The 20,112-nt window shown below is 46.6% G+C and overlaps 1 protein-coding gene across 1 annotated transcript; it reads right to left on the bottom strand.

Moving 5' to 3' along the window:
* Positions 1–1,611: 1,611 nt before the first annotated feature.
* LOC130405657 (cardiomyopathy-associated protein 5) lies at positions 1,612–12,424 on the bottom strand. The gene is made up of 6 exons (XM_056610831.1): positions 12,322–12,424; positions 8,428–8,555; positions 4,990–5,032; positions 3,625–3,714; positions 3,406–3,524; positions 1,612–3,193 (listed from the first exon to the last, which is right to left on the bottom strand). Exons 1-6 carry the CDS (start codon positions 12,335–12,337, stop codon positions 2,162–2,164), a joined length of 1,428 nt encoding a protein of 475 aa, XP_056466806.1. The 5' UTR covers positions 12,338–12,424; the 3' UTR covers positions 1,612–2,161.
* Between the last annotated feature and the right edge of the window lie 7,688 nt (positions 12,425–20,112).

Here is a 20,112-nt window from a genome sequence, read left to right on the forward strand (position 1 = left end):
GACTCACACTTAATGAATCAGTTTAAATTGATGTTGTTATATTAAAGATTAAGCGTGGCCAAATGATTTGAGTACATATTTAAGAAGCTAAGGGAAGGCCCGGTTCCTTTGTGTGTTTGAATAGATCGAACAATCTTCTAAGTTAAATGGATTCCCAGTCTGTACCGATGGTCGATTGTTGTGCGATGGCTTCGGAATGTGATTTTCGTCCCACATCACGAGACCACAGTGTGAGTCTAGGTCCCGACCACACGTCAACACGGTAAAACAAAGGACTTTCATTTGTACTCTTAGTATCTGTGTGTGTCTGGGTGTGTGTGTGTTTGTGTGTGTCTGTAAAGAACTCTCACTAAAAGTATTCTCTGTGTGGCAATAACAGTGGGACAGGTCTAAGCGTGATTAGACTGATAACATGACCCCTCCCTCATGGAAGCCCCCCCCCACACACACACACACACACACACACACACACACACACACACACACACACACACACACACACACACCCCCCTTCAGCCCAGCCCTGTTTCCAGAGAAACCTGATAAGGTTCACCCTATGGCTCTCAGTTCATTTCACATGAACATGAAGTCGAGCGACTTTAAGTTCTCTAAAATGCTAAAATCCAAGTAAATCCAAGTAATACGTACAGAGCTCGAGCTATTTCTCGAAACGAAAAACCTTAAGGTGGAAACATTAACAAAGAAAAGCCTTGTATTTATTGAAGGAATGAACCGTATATCATTCTTCCTCCAACGGGTCACTGTGTAGCCATGGCTGCCTTTTACCCGGGGGGGTCTTATAGTTGGGGTCATGCCACTTTAATCAGACATTAATACTGATCTCCTGTATCGCATGGCTAAATAAATACCCCATACCTCTAAGCTCTCATTAGCTTTTCAATAAAACAGCACTTGGGAAGCTTTATCTCTGAGTGGCTGGATCCCTCAGGGGGCATGCCACCTCTGGTGAGAATGAGACACAACTTAACCCATAGGGTCAAGTACACGCACAACAAGGCACAATCAACTCAAATGATATAAGCGGTATTTTGTGATTTGATATGTATGTATGCAGAACTATGACAAACAGAAGAAGGCTATGGACACCAATCTTAGGATGAATGGTAAAGATGTCCCCTAGGTTCCATTATTGGCAACACACACTTGCAATTTACATACAACATTAGACCCACAGCATTGGACCCCCTGCATCAGACCCACTGCATCGGACCCACTGCATCGGACCCACTGCATCGGACCCACTGCATCGGACCCACTGCATCGGACCCACTGCATCAGAGCCACTGCATCAGACCCACTGCATCGGACCCACTGCATCAGACCCACTGCATCGGACCCACTGCATCGGACCCACTGCATCGGACCCCCTGCATCGGACCCACTGCATCAGACCCACTGCATCAGACCCACTGCATCGGACCCACTGCAACCGACCCACTGCATCGGACCCACTGCAACCGACCCACTGCATCAGACCCACTGCATCAGACCCACTGCATCGGACCCACTGCATCGGACCCACTGCATCGGACCCACTGCATCAGACCCACTGCATCATTGGGTAAATAACTGAGGTAAAGGGATGGCAGTTGGATAATTCTTTATTTTTTGGACTTTAACAAAATAGTCTGTGAGCCATTGTGTTCTGCCACCCTGGATAAACAAAACACGGCGAAAGAAAGAGACAGAAATACAGGTACCAGTTATGTCTGCCATTAAACATTGAACATTGAAGTATTTTCCATAGCATTTTGTACCACTACATATAACAAGGCTGAATTTAACCACACGTTTGATTTTACGCTTAAACAAAAAATTACAAGATTACAAGAAACCATTTAACAAAAACATCTACTACTCTAGTTTTCGTGGATAATATATATTATATAGTGGTGTATAAATGATAGAAAGTACAGTGCCCTTAAAAAAAAGGAAACTGCATTTATAGATTAGACACTTTCCGCCAGTTTGATTAAATAATCTGCACAACATACCGAATATTTCAGAATAACACATGTTCAAAAAAATAATGTTTAAGGGTCATGATACCAACAAGTTCTTAGTTTCATGAATAACTACATTTAGTAATATGTTGAGTGCATCATATTGATTACGACCTATTGACACAATACCAGTGGTTTTAGGTCAACGGGTCAAATATGGACTGAGAACAGAGAGCTCCTGAACCTCTCCGGAACCCCCTTCCTGACCCCCCTTCATCGGGCTCCTCCAGAAGTCTCTCCAGTGGGTTCATGGGCTCCATCTCCCGCTCCACCAGGTGATCAAGGGGCCCGGGGCCCTGCTCCACCTCTGCCTCCACCAGGTGATCAAGGGGCCCGGGGCCCTGCTCCACTAGGTTATCAAGGGGCCCGGGGCCCTGCTCCACCTCTGCCTCCACCAGGTGATCAAGGGGCCCGGGGCCCTGCTCCCCCTCTGCCTCCACCAGGTGATCAAGGGGCCCGGGAGCCTGCTCCACCTCTGCCTCCACCAGGTTATCAAGGGGCCCGGGAGCCTGCTCCACCAGGTGATCAAGGGGCCCGGGGCCCTGCTTCACCTCTGCCTCCACCAGGTGATCAAGGGGCCCGGGAGCCTGCTCCATCAGGTGATCAAGGGGCCCGGGGCCTTGCTCCATCGAGGCCTCCATCAGGTGATCCAGGGGCCCGGGGCCCTGCTCCACCAGGTGATCAAGGGGCCCGGGGCCCTGCTCCATCAGGTGTTCAAGGGGCCCGGGGCCCTGCTCCACCAGGTGATCAAGGGACCCGGGGCCCTGCTCCACCAGGTGATCAAGGGGCCCGGGGGCATGCTCCACCAGGTGATCAAGGGGCCCGGGGCCCTGCTCCACCAGGTGATCAAGGGGCCCGGGGGCCCGCTCCATCGAGGCCTCCAGGTCTGGGTGGTGCCGGTGTGGGCTGGGGTCCTCTCGGACCGGCTGGGGAAAGACCGACCTCTCTGGCTCCTGGAAAACCTCAGCTTTGGGCAGCGTGGCACTCACAAAGGCCCCAGGTACGGGGCCGGGGCCGGGCCCGGACAGGGGCCTGTGGACCAGGGCGGAGCAGGGCCAGGGTACAGAGCGGGCCGCCAGCTGAACAGCGGGGGGGGGCAGGGTGGAAATGGAGGCAAGGGGTGGGGCCCCCCAGGGGAAGTAGGTGAGCCCAGCGTCCGGACCCTCCATCTGAGGAGCGGGGGGGGGGAGGGGGGGAATCTATGTGGATTATTATTTTCTTTCATTTATTATAAAGAGAAATAATAATGTAGTATTACAAATAAAAAATCCACTATATTTAAGTCTTAAATATCCTTCAATATATCAACGCCACTTTAGAGTGAGGATGAGAACAGTCCCAGCCTTCAGTCAGAAGGGGGGGGGCTGCGGAGGCCACTCACCCCCAGGCCTGTGAGGAGGGGGGCGTGCGTGTAGGTCAGCAGGGTGTGGGGAGGTCCCACCAGGGCGTAGCTGGGGCCCAGGGTCTTCATGTACACCTCCCCCGCAGACCCAGTGACACCTGTACGACGAGGGCCCGGGGCGGAGGTATGGCTGCGGCCGCAGTCCCTGGCACCAGGCCGTGCAGGCTGTTAGGAACTGTGGGGGCTGGCATGTCGTGCTCCCTTGGGTGCTGGACTGCCCAGTTCCCCCGTGGCCGGGGCCCCGTCCTGTGTCCACGGCGCCACTCTGGCCCCCGAACCCAGAGCAACCTGTCCGTTTAAGAGGTGATATGGGTTTAAGAGGTGATATGGTTTTAGAGGTGATACACTGGTTTAAGAGGGATATGGTTTTAAGGATTTATATGGTTTAAGAGGTGTATGTTTTAATAGTGTATGTTTTAATAGGTGAAGAACAGGTTAAGAGGGTGATATGGTGTAAGAGGGAAGATGGTTTAAGATTTTACCAGGTTTAAAGAGGTGATATGGTTTAAGAGGTGATATGGGTTTAAGAGGTGATATGGGTTTAAGAGGTGATATGGGTTTAAGAGGTGATACGGGTTTAAGAGGTGATACGGGTTTAAGAGGTGATATGGTTTAAGAGGTGATACAGGTTTAAGAGGTGATATGGTTTAAGAGGTGATATGGGTTTAAGAGGTGATATGGGTTTAAGAGGTGATACGGGTTTAAGAGGTGATACGGGTTTAAGAGGTGATATGGTTTAAGAGGTGATACAGGTTTAAGAGGTGATATGGTTTAAGAGGTGATATGGTTTAAGAGGTGATATGGGTTTAAGAGGTGATATGGTTTAAGAGGTGATATGGGTTTAAGAGGTGATATGGGTTTAAGAGGTGATATGGTTTAAGAGGTGATATGGGTTTAAGAGGTGATACAGGTTTAAGAGGTGATATGGTTTAAGAGGTGATATGGGTTTAAGATGATATGGGTTTAAGAGGTGATATGGGTTTAAGAGGTGATATGGTTTAAGAGGTGGTATGGTTTAAGAGGTGATATGGGTTTAAGAGGTGATAGGGGTTTAAGAGGTGATATGGGTTTAAGAGGTGATATGGGTTTAAGAGGTGATAGGGGTTTAAGAGGTGATATGGGTTTAAGAGGTGATATGGGTTTAAGAGGTGATAATGGTTTAAGAGGTGATATGGGTTTAAGAGGTGATATGGGTTTAAGAGGTGATATGGTTTAAGAGGTGATATGGGTTTAAGAGGTGATACAGGTTTAAGAGGTGATATGGTGTAAGAGGTGATATGGGTTTAAGAGGTGATATGGGTTTAAGAGGTGATATGGGTTTAAGAGGTGATATGGTTTAAGAGGTGGTATGGTTTAAGAGGTGATATGGGTTTAAGAGGTGATAGGGGTTTAAGAGGTGATATGGGTTTAAGAGGTGATATGGTTTAAGAGGTGATATGGGTTTAAGAGGTGATATGGGTTTAAGAGGTGATATGGGTTTAAGAGGTGATATGGGTTTAAGAGGTGATAATGGTTGGAGCAGCTGAGGGGGGTCCCTGCTGTTGTTTGAGAGGGGGGACTTACTGACTGGTGTGTAGGGGGAGGGGTTATGGTGTGGAGACGCATCCTGCAGGAAAATAGAACGACACATATAAATCACTACATGGAGCGATAGAAAAATGGTGTTTCTAAGTTGATGCTATACTTCACATGCATTGTTGTATAAAAACCAATGGTGTCTACAGTAATACTGATAAGAGGCAGTTGCATGCATGACATCGTTACGATCTGTGTGTGTGTGTGTGTGTGTGTATGTGTCATACTTTATTAAGTTATCTTTGGAGGGTGAAACATCTTTCAATCAGCAATTTGTACAACGTATAACATTTTCATAGTAAAACAATGTGACAGAACCCACTGTGAACAGGCAGGTTAGAAACAACGGTATGGGTAAGAAGTCTTACTGCGGATGCTCAAAAGCTTGTAGTCAGAAGTAAACAGTAAATATCTGGATAAATACATGCATTAACATCCACTCATGCTGAAGATTCAGGGTAAAGTTGAAGTTGCCCAATCCCTCTTTAAGGCAGTCCATGCTATACATGGCTGCTTCTATTATATACAGCATTCACAGCTGCTGCTGTCAAACACAAAATCATTCTTACATTAGAAATAAACAAAATGAATTATAAACGAACAAAATAAGAATAGAGAATATAGAGAACAAGGTAGAGATAGAGAGAGAGAAGGAGGTAGAGAGAGGGAGAGAGGGAGAAGAAGGTAGAGAGAGGGAGAGAGGGAGAAGGAGAGAGAGAATGAGGTAGAGGTGGAGAGAGGGAGAGATTCAAAAGTGAATTAGCTTTATACAGTGAGTCCGTGCATGTCTGTGTTTGTGCGTGTGTGTGTGTGTGTGTGTGTGTGTGTGTGTGTGTGTGTGTGTGTGTGTGTGTGTGTGTGTGTGTGTGTGTGTGTGTGTGTGTGTGTGTGTGTGTGTGTGTGTGTGTGTGTGTGTGTGTGTGTGTGAGTGTGTCTGTGTGTTTGTATGGTGCATGTGTGCACTTGACTGTGTGTGGTGCAGCGTGTCCCTTGGCAGGCCTGATGGATAAAGAGCAGGAGGCTTGTGGCCCAGCTGAGAACTGCTTTGCATAAGGCCCAGTGCCCAACCCTGGGGCAATGCAGGGGAATGGCTGCAACCGTCATGGAAAAACCCCTGCATTACATAAGGATAAAATCCCCCCGCTGCTGGTTTCGGGTAGGCCTACTTCTGCATTAATGGTGGTTCTCCTCAGCTCTTCTCCTCTAGGAGGTGGGGTTGGGATGTTCACTGTGTCTCCTATTTGTCATCTATTATTCATAACTGTCAGTAATCGGATAAGAAAATTGTTCAGAAACAGGTCCAACCCAACCGTCAGTAAATACCACAGAATAGGAATGGCCGAACATGGATACGTGAGGGGAGTTTGTTTGTTGTTTTGCTATGCAACTGGTATGCACAACCTATCTCCACTGTCCCGACTGAATTACAAGCTGTTCCCCAACACAAACGACAGAAGAGACACACAATGACCAACATGGTCGTACCATGGTACAGCGTCCCCGATCCACGATTCTTTCACATTTTCAAAGAAACTAAAAAGTTTCCGTCTGCCAAACACAATGTGTCTGTTTAATGTGTCTTGATCACATTTCCAGTCAGATATGTGCACTTTATTTTCATAATCTTTGTTCATTGGATGCATATGAAGTTTAGTTTGTTAGTTAATGCATGGATTTCTATCATTGCCATGGTGATGGATATGGACGCGTTATTTTACGTAGCTGATGATGTTCTTTCAATAAAGACATTGATTTTAGAGTGACTCAGGGATGACTTATTATTTATTTTTCGTCTTCTTTTGGACGGACTAGGACAAAGTATTTTTGTTGGCTCTGCCGAACAATCCATTCCAAAGGTTCATTATTTACCTAAAGTTTTTTATTGATGCACTCACCCTTCAAAAAACCTTTAAAGCGCCATTCAATGTCTATGATTAACTTTAACAACAAATGTGCATCGTTAGCCTCATAACATAATTGCCTAAGTCATATTTTGGGCAACTTGTGATATCCATCCCAACTCTACTCTCCTAACGCTGCTGATTCCCTTTGTCATTGGCTATACCCTTATCCAATCAGAGTGCTTTTTACATTCCATAATCACTATCTGCCGCAGTCATCTATTTGCCTTAGGCATTTTGGACACTTGATACAAGTTCAACCCTAAAATAGGCTTTAGGCACTCATGCTATGAGGCTAACGACATATATGAATAGAAACGTCCTGGGTTGTCCCTACAACAACAAGTTGGGTTGGGCCCAGGGCAGGGACTTCATCGTCGTGGCCCTCTGTCAGACCTTGATGCCTCCTGAACATCGTACGCCCATCGGCCCCTGCGGCCCCGCCCTGCATCTCCTCCTCTCCCCCCTGTTCCATCTCATCCTCTCCACCCTGCTCCATCTCATCCTCTCCCCCCTGCTCCATCTCCTCCTCTCCACCCTGCTCCACCTCATCCTCTCCACCCTGCTCCACCTCATCCTCTCCACCCTGCTCCATCTCATCCTCTCCACCTTGCTCCATCTCATCCTCTCCACCCTGCTCCATCTCATCCTCTCCACCCTGCTCCATCTCATCCTCTCCACCCTGCTCCATCTCATCCTCTCCACCCTGCTCCATCTCATCCTCTCCCCTGCTCCATCTCATGTAACAGGGTGGAGGAGTCTCTCTGGGCCTTGGTCCCTCGGGGATGCAGAGCTCCACAGCAGTGGGCCAGATGACAGGAGACATTAGGAAGGGAGGCCCAGCGGAGGACCCAGGTCGGTAGGAGGCTGGGGATGGAGGAAGGCTCTAGGCGGTGCTGGAGGGTATATGGCGGCTGTATGAAGCGCCGGTGTGAGCTCTCATTGGAAACACGACCTGGCCAAGTTCCAGTTAGGACACACCCCTTTGAATGGGACAGCCTATTTCATATCATATCATCATTCATGTTTGTGCAAAAATAAAAGTGGATTTATGCATAGTGCGGCCTCCCTCCTACTTAAATGTATAGCCCTTAATCACCTTTACAGTCTCAAAGGGCTTAACAGGCCTAATATTTATGACACCCCCAAAGGATCTATGAGGGAACCTCACAACTTGACCCTTGGCTAATCTATGCTGTTGTAATGACATAGCTTAGGAATACCCTTCGGGCCCTGACAGACCCCACGGCCGAGAGTAACTTCTCCTACGCCATTGGAAAGGTTGAGAGGGGGGCCGGTCAGCTGGTTGAAATCACCCATAGCCACTTAATCCAACACACTGCCCCTTTAAGGGGAACTAGAGGTTTATTAGCCCTTTGATATATGATGTATACATATACTTTATTGTACAATATATTTATGTCTTAAAAGATATTAATTATATATTAATTTATTGATGTATATTAAAATCTTGCCTACGATTGGAAAAAATATCAAAAGAAACTGATTGTCATTCCCTCCTCACCACAGCAGGGGGTGCTGTCCCGGGGCCGTCCTGCTGCTCCAGGCCTCGCTTCCTCCTCAGCAGCTCTCTGACGGGGTCTCTCACCCGCACACCCTGGTACGGCCGCGGGGGCCCGGGGGCCGGCAGTGCTGGAGGTCACGGGGGGGAGGGGGGGGAGAAGGTAGGAGACACAAGAAGAAGAAGGAGTTCAGTGAAGAAGGCGCTGGCCCTCTGACAGCTCAGCTCATGCATGAACCTGCTCAGAGGCAGGTTCATGCATGAAGGCCGCAGCTCCTGCATGCCACAGACGCCACTCTCTGGACTACACGGGTTCCCATACACCGCTTGGGGCCACAGATCTACCGGGCCTAAAGGGGCTCGGGACTACACACGTGTCTCCTGGGCCCAAAGGGGCTAGGGACCACACAAAGGGCCAGTTAGGGCCTCTTCTCCGTTCTGTGTTCTGGGTTGTTCTGGGTTGTTTATCGTGTTGTTCGACCCCATTGCTGTAAAGCGCTCTGTGGTCGTCATCAAACTGCTTAAGGAAGCCTCCTCTAGAATGAGCCTCGTGGTTATCCAAACAATTTATGAACATAAAGCATCACTATGAGTTGCTTCTAGTTCTATTGTACCCCACTGAAGCCATACAGAACACCTGAGCTAGCTAGTGAGATAACTACTGGAAGTATTTTTTATGCCAAAGTGTAATGGTAAACTCTTAAACATTTCAATATCACTATCAAGTGAGCTATCAAGTCACTAGTTATCCTTAATAACTGTTTACTGCTAGCGTCCGCCATTCTGCAGTGATACCTAGCAAACCATAGTAGATTTAGACACTTCACTGAGTCTGTGTAAGAATAAGGGTCCATCAGACAGGTTTTGCATGGCAACTTTAAAGGCAAGATTTAACATGGAAACAAACGCATGAACAGAACTCCATAAAAACAACCACACACACACACACACCCACACACACACACACACATAAACACACACACACACACACACACACACACACACACACACACACACACACACACACACACACACACACAAACACACACCTCATTATCCCCAAGGCCATAATAATTCTCAGAGGCCAACATGGGTTAGACATCTTTGAATGTGTTGTGAGTGGCAGTTGTTGACTGTCAGGAAAACTGGAAGAGATGAGACATGACCGCAGGGATCTCTTTACTTAAGAACCATTTCTTTTGAACTTCATCTACGTTAACTTCAGTGTTTTCCCTCTCTCCCCCTCTCTCTCTTCCCTCTCCCTCTATATCCTCCCAGCTCTCTCTCTCTCTCCATTATCCCTAATTTCCCCTCCTTCTCCCTCTCCTCGTCTTCCCTCTCTCACACTCCCTCACTCTTTTTCATTCAGAGATTGTGCATGTGCACGTAAATAGCATCATACTGTGGAGTGTGCGTGATGACGCCTGCTTGAAGAAGCCTCAGCTGGCCGAGTCTGATTGGACTCTGGGACTGGGTCAGGTTGCATCGGGGAACCAATGCACGCAGGATAAACCAGCCATCAGCACACACACAGGGGGGGATCCCTGACGTGCCAACATGAGACATCTGCTCTGATAGTCAACTGGTTTCAACACATCCACCTGCGACCTGGTCTGGAAGAGAGGGGAGACGCCTACACCCACATACCTCACTTTCTCTACACCTCTTTGTTACCTCGAGAAGATGTGACACGTTATCTGAAACAATTACAATTGAACCTCAATCAGATGGAACTCCTTTTCAGGCGGGTTTACCTGATGATAAGGGTGGTGTTTGGGGCTCAGGGTCTGCAGACACAACCCATACATCAAGTTAACCACCCTGGATATCAAACACCTACAGCATGGACGTCAACAACACAACGCAATCAGGGAATGTGATCCCTTGTGGCTCAGCGGCAGAACAAAGGGGGGGCTGTGTGTGAACCGCCTCCTACTCAGCAGCTACAGAGCAGCGCTGATGTCCCGTTCAATGGACCACGTGTTCCCAGCAGATCCTAATCTGCAACACCTGCTGGTTTCATCAGCCTGCCTTGTAAACGAGTCTCCCGCCCTTGGCCCCAGCAGGCAGGGCGGTTGGTGAGAGTGTGATGAAGAAGAACCAACAGCCATCACATTCTCACATCAAACCCCCAGGTGATAGCATAGTGGAGTGCCACCGAAAGTATTTTCCCTAAGAGTATCAGCGACTAAGGACCTAATTGGTCAGCGACCCAGTACACTCCCTTACCCAAAACAATGAGACACACAAAGCCGATGACGTGCCGAGAGGCGCCGGATATCAGCAAGATCTGCTCTCATGTGTCATTCTGCAGACGCTTCTGTCCACAGTGACTGACAGTGAGGAGCTGACAGTGACGCAGAGAGGAGCAGTGAGGGTCTGACAGTGATGCAGAGAGGAGCAGTGAGGGTCTGACAGTGATGCAGAGAGGAGCAGTGAGGGTCTGACAGTGATACAGAGACATGGGGAGCAGTGTATATAATAACTGCACAATAACAGCTATGCTAAGGCAAAGACGCGCAAAAAACACATACCCATTAAAATGTTCAATCATCAGACCAGGGTTACGGATACTAACTTGATTAGGTTGTAGTACTTTACCAAGAAACAGGTCACTATGAGCGGTGTTGATGGAGTCACTCACACATTCACAATATTATATTGACAGCTGCTGCAGAGGTAAAGTGTTTATTAAAGAAACGCAAACACACATACACACACAAACACACACACATTTATAAACACACATAGATAGATACACTGGACACACCCACACACACACACACCCATACACACACACACACACACAGACACACACACACACACACACCCAACACAAGACCAACACACACACACACACAAACTGGCAGGAACCTAATCAAAAGAGGAACCTTCCCAGCTGGGGAGCATGATTCCGCGCTTCACATTTTGCATATCAAGATTACAGTTCAGGAGGGCAGACTGTACACCCCAATTTCCACAGAATAAAATTCCCGTTGTCCAAAATAATAGGACTGTTGAATTGATCTGCACAATGTCGTATTGTTTCTTGCTTTTGAATCTGTTGAAATGTGCATTTTGAAATGTGCTGTGTTAAATAGAATAATTGATTTTATAATCTGCATATCATATTATAAACGGTAAGAAGTGAACCTTGGATCTCTTGCGGTTGATCCTTGACCTTAGAGCTGGCCTCACGAGACCACGAGGGCTCGCACCTGCAACCAACAGCCAGACCAGTAGGCTGCAAACCAACAGCCAGACCAGTGGGCTGCAAACCAACAGCCAGACCAGTAGGCTGCAAACCATCAGCCAGACCAGTAGGCTGCAAACCAACAGCCAGACCAGTAGGCTGCAAACCAACAGCCAGACCAGTAGGCTGCAAACCAACAGCCAGACCAGTAGGCTGCAAACCAACAGCCAGACCAGTGGGCTGCAAACCAACAGCCAGACCAGTAGGCTGCAAACCAGCAGCCAGACCAGTAGGCTGCAAACCAACAGCCAGACAGCCAGACCAGTAGGCTTCAAACCAACAGCCAGACCAGTAGGCTGCAAACCAACAGCCAGACCAGTAGGCTGCAAACCAACAGCCAGACCAGTAGGCTGCAAACCAACAGCCAGACCAGTAAGCAGTCCTCTGGAGGGCAAACCAGCAGCCAGACCAGCAGCCAGACCAGCGGCCAGACCAGCAGCCAGACCGCCTGAGGACAAACCAACTGCACGGTTCAGATCTGTTCAGTGTTGCTCTAGAGGTGCTCGGTAGGATAGAACACAGCTGGCGATACCTGACAGCACTAATCCCAAAGCATTACTGGAGGTCAGGGTGAGGGTCTCATGAGAGGCCCTAGAGACAGACCAGTTGGAGCGTAACAAGAAGAGCAGTGAGATGCCCCTTACCTTTGTCCCAGTGCATTCTCAGCTGTAGTGATGGACGGATGCTCTGCCGTGAGTCTGGGTCACCATGAGATGGTTCATCAAAAACAACCCAAAATCATAAAGCGACAACCTGACCACGTTTGAAGGATCTGATGATTAACCCTGCACCCGCCCCCCCCCAATACGCACACACAGCTAATGACGTCACACCGAGAACCCAAAAAACACCCGCCCTGGCAATGAGCACCCATGTTTCCTCAGACTGCCAACATCATCGTGAAACGCCTCTTTCTGGACCTGCACCTCAAGGCGCAGCTGAAGAGGGAAGAAGAACTACAGAAACCCCTCTCCCCCCTGCTTAGTAACGCATACGAACTGTCTGGAGAACCAGCAACAAGGGACCAGATTGTGCCAAAATTGTGTCATTTAAACCAAATATGAACCAAAGAGACCAATGTCACCAATGGACAGCAGTCGACAGCCACACCCCAAAATAAGTCTGCTTCGCCCCGAAGCCATTCTGTTGAGGATGACTTGAAAGAATTGATATTTTATCTCTAATAAAGAGACTTTCACAAATATTCAATTTTCTCTCAAAATCAATTTACTCTGTGGAGAAAAAGGATAAACAATAACATATAACATTACAAATAGTTTACAAGAGGGATATATATAGTCCAATCAATAGTTGTCAATCTCAATGAATTATTATTAAGTAAATGAATATGATTCACTGAAGAACTATAAATGTGCCCGTGAACCATGAAACAAACAGTGAATGGAACATTATTAACTAACTTCCTCATTATCTTCTTCCTCATTATCTCTATAGATTAGTATTATTATTGACTATTGATTGGACAATATATATCACTCAAAATATGTGTAATGTTATTGTTATTCTTTAACACAGAGTAAATGGATTTTGAGAGAAAATGTAAAGGTTACTACTTCAAAAGGAGTAGATTTGAGAACTTGGAAATGCATCATTGTTTGAGATATTAAACATGAGGAAATGGTATTCAGAAGGTGAAACTGAGGGCTATGACATCGCTCCATGTTCCTACGATTCTCTCATATTCATATTGTTTCTAACATTCTTTATTTCTGCTCCTGTTTGTGTTTTTTTTTCTCTTACTTCATCTCAAACTAAAAAACATTTGTAACCTTTTCAATATAGTTATGTCTTTTCTTTAAAAATATATATTGGGCTTTGCTTAAAAGGCAACATGTTTTTGAACTTGTGTGGTCCTGTCAACTTCCAAATGGATCATCATCTGAATGCTAATCAGCTGTTATACCTGAGACATCATAATCCCTTTGTGGGATCAAAAGTGTAGCATGTGGTTAACTGGAACGGTTAAGGGTGTAATGACCAAGACAAATACACGAAACCTCAACCTTTGGCATGCAATGAATGTTGAGTGTAGTCATGTTCCCTATTTAAACAGTACTTGCTTAACACTACTTGAACACTTCGTCATACACAAGCACCGACCCTCCCCACTCAGGTTCTCTGATGGCCAGAAGCATACGTGAGTGAAATGACTGGTGGGCATGCAGATCTGCTGCTCCACCTGCCAGGGGGGGTCGTTACTAGAGCGTCAGTCCCATCACAGGCACACATAGTAGCAGCCCTACTTCATATAAACAGGCTCATAGTACTTCAGACACTTCCAAAGGCTATCAAAGTAAAAGAAGAGCTCATACTATTCCCATCCATCAACAGTCATTAGCATATTGAGTGCAGCTGCAGAAATCTAGAGTCTAAATTGAGTGTCAGCCGACTGAGACTGAAACCTTCCTCTGCCTAGTCTATCAGCGGTGGAAGGGGGAAACACCTGCACTGCGGGCTTGACTGACCACTACCCCCAATGGTTTACTGGCTTCTCCCGCCTCTCTCTCGCTCTCTCTCTCTCACACACACACTCTCAGCTCTCGCTGGCGCACACTCTCTCTCTCTCTCTCACACACACACACACACACACACACACACACACACACACACACACACACACACACACACACACACACACATATATATATACACACACTCACACACAAACCCTCTCTTTCTCTCTCACTCACACAAACACACACACACACACACACACCCTTGCACTAATAAATGATAATATATTTTTTATTTTACTGCTGTTCACTGTAAACCTGGTCCAGAGTGTTCTCCAGACAGCCGTCAGGACTCGGGGCAGGGCTGGGGCGGATGTGTTGGGGCATTCCAGGGCGTTGTACGGGTAGCAGCTGAACCTTGTTACCGCTGCAGGGCCCAACAACACTTCTACCGGCGCCATTTGTTAGTGAACAGTTAGAAGGAACAGATTAGACTCCTTTTTTTATTGAATGATTCACAAGGCTCCTCCCACACACATAGCTCCTAACCGGTATTGGGACTGTTGCCAAGCAACACAAGCATGCTCCTGCACACCAGACCTCCTGGGTGCGGGATGCCTCCGTACATTTCCGTATAGCGCGCTTCCAGTGAAATGGTAAAAGTATGTGGACTCTGGCTGTGTTACTGGGATGAGTTAACAGCTTATGGTGGTAAGTGGTGAGGAGTTATTAAGAACAATGAAAGCACAGGTATGGTTTAGAGCCCCATTGGTGCGGTACTCTGTACCAGCAGTGATGGGCCGCCTCTCGTCCAACCAAATCTTTCAGTGGGATCGGAATCTTTTATAACATCCAATTTAATAATAACCTCTCATTAACCTGTCATGCTAAAGCTTTCTGTGTGTGTGTGTGTGTGTGTGTGTGTGTGTGTGTGTGTGTGTGTGTGTGTGTGGTGGTGTGTTGGTGTGTGTGTGTGTGTGTGTGTGTGTGTGTGTGTGTGTGTGTGTGTGTGTGTGTGTGTGTGTGTGTGTGTGTGTGTGTGCAGTCCTGCTAGTGCAGGGCCTGTGTGTGCATGTCAGTTCTTGGAGGACTGCAGCACGCCTCTACATGCAGAGCAAACAGACCCGCTCCAGGGCCCTGATCCACTCTCCCCTTTCACTAACTGACTCACTCTCTGTCCTCCTCCCTCTCCCCTTTCTCTTTCTGACTCACTCGCTCTCTCTCTCTCTCTCTCTCTCTCTCTCTCTCTCTCTCTGTGCCCCTCTCCCACTTCCCTGTCACTAACTGAATGACTCTCTCCCTCTCTCTCTCTGTCTCCCTCTCCCTCTCCCCACTCTCTCTCTCTCCCCCTCCCCCCCTCTCCCCTCTTTCTCTCTGTCCCCCTCTCTCCCTCCCCCCCAGTGTTGGTCCCGCCACAGTAAGGCCTGCCCCTGGCCCTTGACTCTCAGGACAGACAGTTTGAAAAGAGGCGAAGAGGAGTTGTTAAAGCGCTTTCACACCTGCCCACTCTGTGAATAAAGGGTCAACATTGGGAGGATTTGGCTGAATAACCTGGTGTTAGTGAGCACTACAAGACTCAACAAACCCACATTGTGCAGGTGACCCGTTAGAGGAGGCTGATGGCTGGTATCGTTTAGGTAATGAGAAAGGAGCCGGGATAATGGATGATTAATGAACACTACTGTAGCAACGCCACTTCCCTGTTCCTCTGTGTTGCTGTTGTGTGAGGCAGCAGAGCCAGGTGTCGCTCCGCTTATCTTAGTTAAACATCCACCTTTTCTTGGGAATTTCTTTACAGATAAATTGGTAGGGTGCGGCAAAAGAAAGCACACAGCATTAAATATTCCCCTGTATTTCACAACCACAGCCAGGCCAACGGGATTGAAGTGATGAAAAGTGAGAAAGAAAATGTGCTGCAACCAAACATCACTCACACGCTTCATCTAAGGATAATACTTTGAGGAAGCAAAGAGTGTGTGTGTGTGTGTGTGTGTGTGTGTGTGGTGTGTGTGTGTGTGTGTGTGTGTGTGTGTTTGTGTGTGTGTGTGTGTGTGTGTGTGTGTGTGTGTGTGTGTGTGGTGTGTGTGTGTGTGTGTGTGTGTGTGTGTGTGTGTGTGTGTGTGTGTGGATGTGTGTGTATGGGGGGGGGCGGTGGCAGGTCAGAAGCAGAGATATTGATGATTCCTTCTGGTGCCTTTCAAAAAACTTGAATATTATGGAAATCTGTTATTATTCATAGTTGTTATTTCTTTCTTCCCTGAAGCGAGGGCTCAGATCTCTGTGGGTAAAGGAGCCATTTGTTCCGACCTGCTTTTACAGTGAGTTGAAAAATCAGCACTCTCAAAAGTTTCCTGATATGGTTTTGTTTGTTTTGTAATGTCCTCCATTGCCCTAAAGAAACATCCCACCATGGGATTAATCCTTAGGAGACACAAAGGCCACCTTTCACAGTCAAACTCAACAGTGCTTGTGTTGGCAATTGTATTTTCCTTTATCAAAGATTTAACCCTCATGATTTGATGATTAACAAAATTATTACCCTTGGTTAAATGAAACTGACTCATAAGGAAGTGGTAGTGATTAGGAATGGGACTTGTTTTTGTTTTTCCCCAGAGAACTGAATCGGGTAACTGAAACCCTAAAAAACCTGTTTAACTGATGCTATACATGCAACCAGTATTTATATAAGAATCAGTATTTTTGTTTTAATTTAAGAAGTCCAGACTGAGGGAGTTAGGGAGGGGAAGTATGATAACTGGAATTGCTATGTGTTGGCCTACATATGACAGAGGATGAGCGATGCTTCGATACACTGTGGTTATCTGTAAGGTTACACTGCCACCTGGTGGCCGACCACGACCGGTTGCTCTATTCCTGGTTGAGTCAGTGTAGTCCGTCTAGTCGTAATTTCTTGAACCCAGAAATGTTGAGTACACTAAAGTTTTATTGCAGAAATGTCATCTATAGGCCAAATGGATGGAATTGAACTTGGTTGCTAAAAGTTGCACTTTGGGCAATTTGCATAATTAGCATAATAAGCTAATTATGGCGAGACACCACAGGTGCATAGGGTAAAAAAATGTAATAATAGATATCACCATGAAACTTTCTTGGTTGATTACTTATGTTAAGATGAGAAAAAAATGAATTGCATGTTTTTGGTATTTTAATGTTTAAACATGCAAATGCAGCCATGTCTCATAAAACCTCATACAAAGATGCAAAATAACTATATACAGCATGCACATACACACAAACCAAAAATAATTATATACAGCAAAAGACAGAACTTTATACAACATGCACACAGACAAACACACAATAACTATATACAAGACCTATATACAGCAAAAGAAAGAACTATATATTACACAGCATGCTTACAGGACACACACAATAACTATATACAAGAACTGCAAACAGCATGCACACACACACACACACACACACACACACACGCTGTAAAATAACTATATGCAGTACACACACACACACACACACACACACACACACACACACACACACACACACACACACACACACACACACACACACACACACACACACACACACACACACACACACACACACACACACACTTTTACAACAAGAACCACACAATCCCACTCAATAGCCTTCACCATCTTCATCATTTGTTTCCTCATTCCCTTCAGCCTCATCTTCTTGGTCTTTTTGGGTATGTACATGTATTGTGAATGGGTTGCAGCAGCAGACATCACCCCCTTCACACTTGCAGTAGTCAGTGCAACTTATACTTGCAGCATGGCAGCTGCAGTTTCCTTTGCTGCAGGCCTTCAATGTGCTGCAGCTACCACTGGTGACATCAAGCAGATTTATTGGAGCCACTGCCTGGAAGGCAAGAGCGGGCATGACAGCCCCTTCTTTAGCAATCTCCCACCCAAACGTACTGATGTCTATGGCCTCTGCAGGAGGCTCTCTCTGACCTGCAGCTTTCCACAACATGACCTGAAGATGAGCACGCAGTATGTGCAGCATCAGGTTCGCATCAGTTGGAGGAAGCTTCTTAAGTTTGGGAGGCTTTTTGCTGCGACTGTAGATCTGGTAGCGAGTTCTATTCATCGACTTGGCCTTCTTCTGCCCATACAGTGCGATAAAGAACTCTGTCCCAGTATCTTTAAGGTCACTATGAGTAGCATCAGGTTTCCTAAGCACTGTATTGAGACCAAGAATGTTTTTTCCAAGGAGTACTTTCAGCGCAGATGTCTTGCCCTTGCCACATGGATAGGAGCCAGTGTCACATCCCGACAGCGCATGCATCCCCGGGAGACCTTGACATCTGTCACCCAATCCTCTGATGGTGGCATTTATATTTAGGATGGTGCCATTCCACTTCTCCATCTGCACTGTTGATTGAACATTGGCCTTCCATGCCCAGTACACCAACAGAACAAATACGTCAGTGTCATCACTTAGGATACGTATTGTCGGAGCCCCTGCTTCAGCTGCTTGCAGCATGTAGCTAATGAGGGTGATGTCAGCCCCCTCATGCTTCACAATGCAGTCTGTGTGGTTCACAAATAAGATGTTATGAGTGGTGAGGTCAAATGTGCACAGAAGGCGCGATAACTGGGTCTTAGTTTATGTGCTCTTCATCACAGCTTCTCGACAAGGAAGGGGTGTGTTGACTGTCAGCTTATAATCAATTGCACCAATAACTCCTCGCCTTCTCCTCTCATGATCCTTAGCAGTGGGTTCATCATTGTACTGGTCAAAGATGACGAGGGTCTCAATAACTCCTGCTGCAGTATAGGCATTGGAGAGGCGTGAATTGATGCTTGAGGCAATGTCCTTAATCGTACCTGCCACTGGCCAGACAATGTGATAGAGCAACTGACTTCCATCAACTAGAATAACATTGGGAAGTGGAGCATTTTCATCAGGTACTCCCAATCTTTTGACAAGGACAGACTTGTCACCCTTCCTCAGGCAACCAAATTCATCAATGAGTGATGGTGGAACTGGACTGAGCTCATGATCAAAAACATCTTTCAACTATATGCCACGCTGCTGCCCCACGACTAAGAGTCGAGCCAAGAGGGCCTCCATGTCGTAGATAGGCTTGCCTTTCACAGTCAAAGCTTTCTTCATCACCTCCATGGTTGTGATTCTCTTACCAATGTGGCTATGGAAGCCTTCAGGAAGAGAATCTGCAGAATCTTTGCTCTGCTGTTCACCACTGTGAAGTGCATTCTGCATGTTCACCGAGTCTGGTGCCGCTTATCCATTCACGATGTTGTAAAGAATTTGCTGGTTCTCTTTTAACGGATGAGAAAGTTGCTGGAACTCCTCCATGATTTTATTGCGATCTCCTCGATCAATTTCTTGTCTTCTCTCACCTTCCTCCTTATGTTTCCATCTACTCTGCTTCACATTTCCATTCACATGAACATTTTCCTCCTCCTCTGAATTTTCTGGAATGTCCTGATTTACATACATTTCTTCCACTGTCTGGGAAAGGTGGGAGCAAATGGGATGGGAATTGATCCACACTGCAACTTGCACTTCATTGGTTGAGATGCAGTCAGTCCACCTTGTCCTTTCCCTTGTTTAATGTATGTCTGCTCACCAAACTGGTCAGCAGGTACAGGTTCCTACAAGGTTCCTTAAAGGTTTTCACCAACTCAGTCCCCCTTGGAAAAATAATTTTGAACCTGGCTTTATCACATGTGTGCATACAAATTAGAGCATATTTAACGAGATATGGCCTCATTCATTTGCATATGTATACATTAAAATACAAAAAACATGCAATACATTTCTTTCTCATCTTATTATAGGTAATCAACTCTGAAAGTTTCATGGTGATATCTATTTATTTATTTACCCTATTCACCTGTAGTGTCTTGCCTTAATTGCCTATGTATGCTAATTATGCTAATTGCCCAAAGTGCAACTTTTAGCAACCAAGTTGAATTCCAT

This window comes from Gadus chalcogrammus, chromosome 16 (assembly GCF_026213295.1).
Source record: "Gadus chalcogrammus isolate NIFS_2021 chromosome 16, NIFS_Gcha_1.0, whole genome shotgun sequence".
Lineage (NCBI taxonomy): Eukaryota > Metazoa > Chordata > Actinopteri > Gadiformes > Gadidae > Gadus > Gadus chalcogrammus.